This window comes from Homarus americanus, unplaced genomic scaffold (assembly GCF_018991925.1).
Source record: "Homarus americanus isolate GMGI-L3 unplaced genomic scaffold, GMGI_Hamer_2.0 scaffold26648, whole genome shotgun sequence".
Lineage (NCBI taxonomy): Eukaryota > Metazoa > Arthropoda > Malacostraca > Decapoda > Nephropidae > Homarus > Homarus americanus.
The window spans coordinates 1-11,008 of record NW_024711530.1 but is presented as its reverse complement, the minus strand read 5'-3'; the positions used below and the strand labels follow the sequence as shown (position 1 = coordinate 11,008).

General features: G+C 40.7%; 1 protein-coding gene across 1 annotated transcript; it reads right to left on the bottom strand.

Annotated features, from left to right (window-relative positions):
* Positions 1-449: 449 nt before the first annotated feature.
* On the bottom strand, positions 450-989 carry LOC121858599 (casein kinase 1-like protein 4). Its single transcript, XM_042355108.1, has one exon. It carries the CDS (start codon positions 987-989, stop codon positions 450-452), a length of 540 nt encoding a protein of 179 aa, XP_042211042.1.
* Positions 990-11,008: the final 10,019 nt, after the last annotated feature.

The window sequence follows — 11,008 nt, the reverse complement described above, 5'->3', positions numbered from 1 at the left end:
CTATTTCACCGACCGAGTTACTAACTGATTGTTCGGTTATTTGTTTAGTCTTAGTTTGTCTGTTCAACATAATGATACCGTAGTCTGTATATATTCTTGTTGAAAAACGCAACCGGAATATAATAATTAAGATACCTTACCAATGTATTTATAGTAAAACAAAACAATATAAAAAAACTCAAAAAATCATTAACCCTGCACCCTGGGAAAAAAAAATATATACGATAACAAAAACACTACCTATATTTTATTGTTTACACTGTATAGTTTTTTATTCAAGTGCCTGTGGGGAGTGTTGAAAATTCTAGGCTACTTTCTCAAACGGAAGAAAAACAAGAGCTCCACAGAAAACGCAAAATTTTTTTAACAATTGGTGTTTTAATGCGGAGGCTATACTGGATGTCTTGTAGGTCCATCCGGTCGAAAAGCTAGTCCGAATCATCGTTGGGCTATATGCGTTCACTGAGTCCCACGTCAATGAGGTGACAGGTGTAAGGTGAAGTGGAGGTGTCGATGATGACGTTGCCTTCGTGGAGGTCCATGTGGGCGTAACCAGCAGCGTGAAACTCAGCGAGGGCAACGCGGGTTGCGTCGCAGGCCTTCTGGCCATGGTGGACGTCAAACTTAAAACTCGTTAGAATCGAATCTAAGAGCACGCCCCGGCAGTACTGCATGACGATGGCGTTGGGCTCGGTTGTGACGCCGTACAAGAGAGGCGCGCCCCCAGCCCCGGCCAGCTCGTGTAGGACGCGGGCCTCCTTGGTGTTGGCCTCGCCGGAATGGAGGATCTTCACTACCACCTCCGTCACGTCCCCATTGCCTAGGGTGAGCTGACCATAGTGGCTCACCCCGAACGCACCGGCGCCAACATTTCGTACAAGACGAAGGCTGTCCCAGGTGAGCTGAGGTAGAGCAGTTCCTCCACTGGTGGAGGTGGTGGAGCTGGAGGAGTTGTGGCAAATATTATTGAGTTGAACAAGAGAAGTCATCTTGGTCCTGTGATGGTTTTTGTCCTTCTCGAACAATTATTTATATGATTACAAATCGAATCTTAAGGTAAACTCTGAATTTGAGGAGTAAGATACATAATGAGGTTGGAATATTGAACATAACAGTAGTGAGATCTATATCTACATCACTACAAATAACACCCATCACCACTATACTTAACACCATCCATCATCACTACATATAACGATATCCATCAACACTACATAATTATAACACCTTCCATCATCACTACAGATAAGAACATCTATCATCACTATACTTAACACCATTCATCATCACTATACTTAACACCATCCATCATCACTATACATAACGATATCCATCATCACTACATAATTATAACACCTTCCATCATCACTACAGATAAAAACACCTATCATCACTATACTTAACACCATCCATCATCACTATACTTAACACCATCCATCATCACTATACTTAACATCACCCATCTTCACTACATATAACGATATCCATCAACACTACATAATTATAACACCTTCCATCATCACTACAGATAAGAACATCTATCATCACTATACTTAACACCATTCATCATCACTATACTTAACACCATCCATCATCACTATACATAACACCATCCATCATCACTACATATAACATCATCCATCATCACTACATATAACACCATCCATCATCACTACATACAACACCATCCATCATCACTACATATAACGATATCCATCATCACTACATAATTATAACACCTTCCATCATCACTACAGATAAAAACACCTATCATCACTATACTTAACACCATCCATCATCACTATACTTAACACCATCCATCATCACTACATAACACCACCCATCATCACTACATATAACACCATCCATCATCACTACATATAACAACATCCATCATCACTACATATAACATCATCCATCATCACTACATATAACACCACCCATCATCACTACATATAACACCATCCATCATCACTACATATAGCACCACTCATCATCACTACATATAGCACCACCCATCATCACTACATATAGCACCACTCATCATCACTACATATAGCACCACCCATCATCACTACATATAGCACCACCCATCATCACTACATATAGCACCACCCATCATCACTACATATAGCACCACTCATCATCACTACATATAGCACCATCCATCATCACTACATATAGCACCACCCATCATCACTACATATAGCACCATCCATCATCACTACATATAGCACCACCCATCATCACTACATATAGCACCACCCATCATCACTACATATAACATCATCCATCATCACTACATATATACCACCATCATCACTACATATAACAACATCCATCATCACTGCATTTAACATCGTCCATCATCACTACATATAACACCATCCATCATCACTACATATAACACCATCCATCATCACTACATATAACACCACCCATCATCACTACATATAACAACATCCATCATCACTGCATTTAACATCGTCCATCATCACTACATATAACACCATCCATTATCACTACATATAACACCATCCATCATCACTACATATAACACCATCCATCATCACTACATATAACACCATCCATCATCATCACTACATATAACATCATCCATCATCACTACATATAACACCATCCATCATCACTACATATAACATCGTCCATCATCACTACATATAACACCACCCATCATCACTACATATAACACCATCCACATACGGAACGGAGTCATTAGTTATGAGGTGAAAGAAGATTATTAGGGGTTGAAGAAAGAGTGGTGAAACTGAAGTACAGTAGGAGTAGAAAGAATTTGGGCTCAATCAGATCGCTTCATCTTTCCTATTGGTGTTTTTTCTTTATTCTGCTCCCTTGGGTCGTCAGACCTTTGTATTAATATTGGTTTATTTATATAGTGCTGCTTATTATTATTATTGTTATAGATTTTATTTATTTAAATATATTTTTTATTTATTTATTTATTTATTTTTTACAGTATATATACTGCGATGGAGTTAGCATCACTACATATAACATCATCCATCATCACTACATATAACACCACCCATCACTACATATAACATCATCCATCATCACTACATATAACACCACCCATCATCACTACATATAACATCGTCCATCATCACTACATATAACACCAGCCATCACCACTACATATAACACCACCCATCATCACTACATATAACACCATCCATCACTACATATAACACCATCCATCTTCCATGTTCAGTGTCTCTCTTCATTAGCTTCCTGTTTCACCTATCTTCTGCCATCTACGTTTAACTTAATTCACACACCTACATGACGTCTTACATAAAGGATTAAAAGTGACGTTGGACTCACTCCAAGTTGTAAATCTGAGACTGATTCTTGATGTTGTTATTTGAGGAGTTTGGTTGAGATATGTTAATAATGAGGTAACCAGAAGGACCCTGTCAAGGAAGTACGGTGCTTTTGGGCCTCTTTAAGTTGTGCGCTGGTCGCGTGGATATGACGTTAGTACGCTGTCCTTCAGAGGTCGCTAATTCGCACCCGGGACACCCCCAGTCGGTCACCCCCAGCTGTGAATGGGTACCTAATGTTAAGTTAGGGTGGTGAAGATGGTCTAGTTCAGTGCTGGCCACACTGCCTCCCTGTGTACCAAAAGTTTAATATTCAATCTGCTGTATCCGTGTTGGGACCCGCTTTCACTAACAGATAAATACAGTAGATAGATAGATAGAAAGATAGATAGATAGACAGACATATAGATAGATACATAGATAGATAGATAGATAGATAGATAGATAGATAGATAGATAGATAGATAGATAGATAGACAGACAGACAGACAGACAGACAGATAGATAGATAGATAGATAGATAATAGATAGATAGATAGATAATAGATAGATAGATAGATAGATAGATAGACAGATATTTAGATAGATATGTAAGCTAGATAAAATGGCAGATAGAGAAATCGAAACAGAAAGACCAATATATAGAAGGATAGGAATATACAGGAATAAACAGAATGAAATACAGTGAAAGAATGAGAGAGAGAATCATACGTAATCATAATTTACTGAGATTCTAAATCCTTCGAGTAATCATTACCAAGTAACAATAAATGTACCGTTTGATATTGCTGTAATTAAGAAGCTTCTCCGCCCACACTGTCATATGGTCCATCGTACGGGATAACTTTCTCAAACATTAATGGCCATACAGTCATGAACTCTACATACACGTATGAGAACTATAACACTGACACTAATATGTTATACATTTTGATCTTTGATAATTGGGCAAAGTTTGGCATCAATGTACCAAGGACGTATATGAGTACGGCTCATGCAGCCATGTTCTATTGTTAATTTGCTGTGATGATGACACCAATACACATTAGAATACATCGCTGTGTGTAGCAATTTTTATGAAAACCAGGTAATAATTGTGTAGATTTATGTGTAAGAAGCTCAGAGATGCCTTTAATTTCAAAATTGGATATCATTTAGCTACATCTATTTGGCTTGAATGTTTTCGCATTGATGCACTGTAGAATGTGTTTAGGTAGACAGCATTTGTACGTTTGTCAAGCAATCTTGCATAATTGTATGTGTGTATATTGTGCAAGTTTGCACAATACACAGTCACTCGTTTTCACGAAGTGTGATTGCTTTATCGATACAGCGTGGATGTTACAGTAATTGATGCACTATGTGGAGGTGAAGCTGGGTAGGAAACTAGTCTGGCTAGTGTGTGACCTCCATACTGGGGAGTTGAGCCTGAGACACCTCATCATCAGCTTGGATGGCCCCATACTCAGCAACAACAGGTGGAGTGGCAAGATTGGCGAGATGCTGGACACTACTACAGAGCTGGAGATAGATCCCAAGTTTGCCAAGATCCGTGTGGGGCCTCCTCTGACCCAGCTGAGTGAAGAGGTTGTGAGGGACCTCTCTACAGACCAGTCCTGTGGTTACAGTATTGCCCAGGCCATCAGGACTGGAGAGCTACCCCACAACTTGACCCTGCTGGAAATTAGACCAGTCTGTCATAGCAGGTGGCTGACAACTGCACTGAGGATGTGCAGACTGTGGATGTCTAAGCTTGGATTGAAGGGGAAGTACAAGAAGAATCTTAAGCTAATAGTGGAGTTCATAGTGAGGGTGTACTTGCCTAACTGGTACAACATCAAAGTCAACCATAGCTGGGTGGAGGGATCCAGGTATATTTTGTACCAGCTGGAGCTGCTGAGAAGTCAGAAGAAGAAGGTGCTGGACACAGTGATGCCCAATGTGAGGAGGTCAACCTGGTATGCACACCCAGAGGCAGTGTTGCAGGCCATACTGTGCAGTGAGATGGAGGATGAGAAGAGAGAAGCAGTGGACAGGATACTGGAGTTGAGGGAGGAGGGAGATGAGGAGACACAGATTGGTGACAACTCTGCCAGGCCCAGGAGAACACCTGACATAAACCCAGATGCCACCAAGCTGTCAGAGCTGATAGACTGGACCACTGGGGTCACTGAACCTTCCCCCACCTGTTCCCTTACCACAGCTCAAGTCAAGCAGTTTGTGCACAGGCCTATGGAGGTGCCAGACTGGCCATCACATACTCAGAGTGTGCAGAGATGTGTCAAACTGGTCACAGAGGCAGCTGCCCATGTCTACAGTCACGAGAAAAGGGATGGGATGATCAAGTCTCAATTGTTTAGGAACAGGAGCAAGCAGGACCTGGCCTCTCTCACCAAGTTCACGAGGTGAAGAGTATAGTATGTGAGCATATATTGTGTACGTGTCTGCACATAGTGTTTGCATTGTGTGGCCGCTTTTGTATATCGCGTTTGCAACAGTAGAGTCAGTCGTTGTAATACAGAGGTTCCGTGTGTGGCTTGTGTTCTTGCTCACGATCATTACTACAAGGAGGAAAGTAAAATCCTAGATACCTATTGTTAAACATTACTAAACAAAACTGTCAAACGATTTTCCAGTATCTCAATTCAGTACAATGGTGATAGATAGCAACAGGAAAATTGAGTATTTTGGGCCCAAAACCCAAAATTTAAAATAGAAATTGATGTGGGTAAGACACCTCCAATCTCAAAATCAAGGTCATTTCTGAAAGCTACACATAAAAAAGCATCATTTGATGTTCCGCCGTTAGAAAATGTCCTAAAGTTGCACTTAGAAACATTTATTCTTATAATGAAAGACCTCTATGTAGTCAGTATATAAGGACAGTTACGTACAACTCATTACGGATATACACCATCATCATAATAAGTCATCTAGATCTCTGGAAAAAAACACCGCTGAGAGTGAACCCTTAAAGTGTCCCAAGAAAATGTTTTCTAAAAAATCTGTGAATCGTCTTTTTTTTTCCCTCCATCGTGCAGAAGACGTCGGCAGCTCATTAAAATATTGGAGACTATTTGAAAAGTTCTTGTCGATGAGGTATAAGACTTCTTTTTTTCCCCTCAGCAAACTTTAATGCTGAAAGAAGACCTTAGATCCACAAAAAAGTCTGGCAATTTCACACACACACACACACACACACACACACACACACACACACACACACACACACACACACACATCCTCTCTACAAATCGGTAAAACATGTCCAGAGTTCAGAAAGATTCGGAGTACTAGTAGACTGTGAACCGTCTGGTAATTATAACCACGATTCTCCCTTCTATTAAACTCTATCACCTTAAACCACGATGTCAATTATGTTTTATTTTTATTTGCTCTTGTACGTGGATAAACACACTTTTATTACCTACATATGAACTCATGATATACAGTAAGCGATGTATAGTATAAACAGAAAATACGCAAGGAAAACCATAACTATTCGTACAGGTATTGTGTAATGTTAATGTTCAATTTTTTTAGACAAGTTTATGCTATCATGTTTGTTGTACTGAGAGCCATTGGTACTGTTGATGTTATTTTTGATATTATTATTATTATTATTATCATTATTATTATTATTATTATTAATATTACTATTATTATTATTATTATTATTATTATTATTATTATTATTATTATTATTATTATTATTAGTAGTAGTAGTAGTAGTAGTAGTAGTAGTAGTAGTAGTAGTAGTAGTAGTAGTAGTGGATGCTTCAAACGCATTCAACATACTTAACCGCAAGGCTACACTGCACAACATCAAGATCAAGTGTCCAAGCTTTGCGATGTATGTTGAAAATTCGAAAGGAATCCATCAGACCTCTACATAGTAAACAACAAGGCTTTAAGAGGTGATACCATCTTACAATCAACCGAGGGAACAACACAGGGGGACCCTGTTGCAATGGCAATGTATGCAATTGACCTATCAGTGCTCCAACAAGAAATAAAATTTGAAACAACAGGGGTCAAACAAGTGGCCTATGCTGATGACCTTACAGGAGCAGGAAAAGTGGAGGGCATCAAAAAGTGGTGGGACTTGGTAACATCGCGAGGTCCACAAATAGGGTACCACCCAAACGCCAGCAAGTCCTTCCTCATCGTGAAGCCAGAACATTATGAACGGGCGAAGGAGGTGTTCGGTGGAAGTGAGGTCAAAATAACAGACGATGGCCAAAGACACCTAGGCGCAGTAATTGGCACGACGGACTTCAAGACCGAGTACGTAACGGGAAAGGTGGATGAGTGTGTTAGGGAAATTCAAGCTCTGTCTGATATTGCTAACACAGAGCCACATGAGGCTTTTGCGGCATTCACCCATGGAGTCAAGCATCGCTGGAACTATCTGATGCACACTATCCCTGATATAGGACCCCTCCTCCACCCTCTGGAAGAAGCTATCAGCGTCAATTTCATTCCCAGTGAAACACCTTCACTTAACCTTAGCAGAAAGATCATTCCTTGCACTACCACCGAGACTAGGGGGGAAAGGGATTGACCAATCCAGAGGAGATTGCTGCCACAGAACATCAAAACTCAGTTAAGCTCACGGCAGCCCTCACTGACCACATAATAGCTCAGAACGCAACAGGTGAGGTGGATACCAGTGAAGTAAACAAGATTCGAAGGTCCATTACGACAGAACGACAGTACGGCCAAAGTGATAAGTTGCAGCAACTGATGCTGCACGTATAAGAGAATTTGAAAAAAAATTAGCAATAGCGCAGGAGGTGGGTGCCTCGAACTGGTTAACTACGTTACCGATAAGGGCAAATGGTTTCAGTCCCAATAAACAAGAATTTACATATGCCATTGCTCTAAGATACGGTAGGCCAGTAGAAGGTTTGCCCTCCTATGACGTCGATCACGCCATGGTGTGCAAGAGGCATGACGAAGTAAGGGATCTCACAGCAATTATGGTGAAGGAAATCTGTCGTTATGTCAGGGTAGAACCGATCCTCCTTCCATTGGACGGTGAGAATTTCCAACATAGGACTTCAAACACATCCAACAAAGCCTGTGTTGACGTCAGTGCTCGAGGATTCTGGACGCGGGGACAGCGAGCTTTCTTCGACATCAGGATTTTCTATCCCATGACCGCATGTCACTGTAACTTAACTCTTGATGCTGCACACAGGAGGAACGAGAACGACAAGATAAGGGCATACTGGGAGAGAATTCAGAACGATGATCAAGTCAGCTTCACTCCTCTGGGGTTCACAACCTCTGGTGGGATGGGACCACGTGCAAGATGTTTCTACGCCAGACTCGCGGAGGTGATCTCCGAACAGAAGCAGCAGCCCAGAAGTTATGAGATGTCGACTGTCTTTCTCTCTCCTTCGGTCGGCTTTGCTCTTCCTCAGAGGAACGAGAGCTTCTGCCCCAACTCCGACAACTGCTGCAGATATTGACTATGAGGCTACTGTCACTGAATGCCGCACAGATCTGCGGCTCAACTAATTTAACACAGATAGGATAGCAACTTATGTATTAGGATATTTAATATTAAGGTAATTAAATGATGGCGAAGGTGTGGCTATTGGGGGAGGCTGGCGGCCACGTTATAAAAAAAAAAGTAGTAGTAGTAGAAACACACGAAGTATTATCGCTATCTTAACCATTTAATTATTACTAGTACTATTGTTGTAAAGTAGTTGCATCATACAGGACTAGCAATAGAGGAGGCAGCTACCAGGTGTGTGGGGAGGAGGGGGGAGTAGCTGCCTTGAGGGTTATCAAAGAGAATCAACTGAGCCTTAGCAGGGGTCAAAGGTCAGGGGTGAAACGCCACTGCAGGATGAAGCGGGGACAACGATGTGTATGTGTGGGGGGAGGGGGGCAGGTATTATAAGATGTGGGTATGTGTGGGGAGGGGGCAGGTATTATAAGATGTGGGCCATGTGTGTGTGGAGGGAGGCAGGTATTATAAGATGTGGGTATGTGTGGGGGAGGGGGCAGGTATTATAAGATGTGGGTATGTGTGGAGGAGGGGGGCAGGTATTATAAGATGTGGGTATGTGTGTGTGGGGGAGGGGGCAGGTATTATAAGATGTGGGTATGTGTGTGGAGGGAGGGGCAGGTATTATAAGATGTGGGTATGTGTGGAGGGGGCGATATTATAAGATGTGGGTATGTGTGTGGGGGAGGGGTAGGTATTATAAGATGTGGGTATTTATGTGGAGGGAGGGGCAGGTATTATAAGATGTGGGTATGTGTGTGGGGGAGGGGCAGGTATTATAAGATGTGGGTATGTGGAGGGGGCAGGTAGTATAAGATGTGGGTATGTGTGTGGAGGGGGGCAGGTATTATAAGGTGTGGGTATGTGTGGAGGGGGGGGCAGGTATTATAAGATGTGGGTATGTGTGGAGGGAGGGGGGGGAGGTAGGAGGGAGAGAGGTAATATAAGATGTGTGTGTGTAATAATAATAATAATAATAATAATAATAATAATAATAATAATAATGTAGCCGTATATAATAATAATAATAATAATAATAATAATAATAATAATAATAATATTAATAATAATAATAATAATAATAATAATAATAATAATAATAATAATAATAATAATAATAATAATAATAATAATAATAATAATAATAATAATAATAATAATAATAATAATAATAATTAACTGTTTATTGAAAGAGCATGGCAGCCGGAAGGTTGAAAATATACAGTTACATAATTGGAGAATGAGTCTCTTGATTTACAAATAATATACGAGTATCATAAGTGATAAATATGATATATAATAACTAGGTGGGGAGAAGCTCAAACTACAGGGCATTTCAACATAGTGACAGTGCAAGAAGTAAGATTGACTGGTTGATTACAAGTTAGTGATAATTTTTACAATGGTTGGGAGGCTGTTTTTATAGTGATCAGTTCGTGCTCGTATGGGCTGGATGCAGTTGTAGTGTCGAAAAGCAATTCTCGGACAAAGGATCTCGGGTACGAGCCGGTGTCGAGGATGGTGCAGAAGCTTCTCACAAAATTTGCAGATGAGGTCGTGGTGATGGTCAGTGAGAGCCGAGAGGGTCATTGTGTTGAACGCTTCTTGATATGTGGAGTAGGAAGGGGAGAGAATAATCGTGTGTGTGTGTGTGTGTGTGTGTGTGTGTGTGTGTGTGTGTGTGTGTTTCTGTGGAACTAGTATAAATGAAAAGATGTGAGACCATATGTAAATGCTTCTGACACTATGTACAGTATATGAATAGGTATACATGAGTGCATATTAGTCATTCTATAGCAGTATGCCTACACGTGTGCCTGGTGTGTGTCTTTGTACATGTGAGTTTGTTGAAGCAGTCAGTGACGTCTTGCAATAAAGCTCGTCAGCAGTAAATTTCCATTTGTCCACTGTTCACTATGACAATTAAAACTTAATTGTTTGCTCTTTCACCGACACTCACAGCTAAATGAACTGTCAACATTCAAGAATTACTCGGTGCGTGAAGACCATGACATCGCGCTATTAAAATAATAACTTTCAATTTGTTTTTACTTTAGGGTACCAACATAATTTCCGTGAGTAATTGCCAGCGACTGTGTACGTATATATTCATGATTCG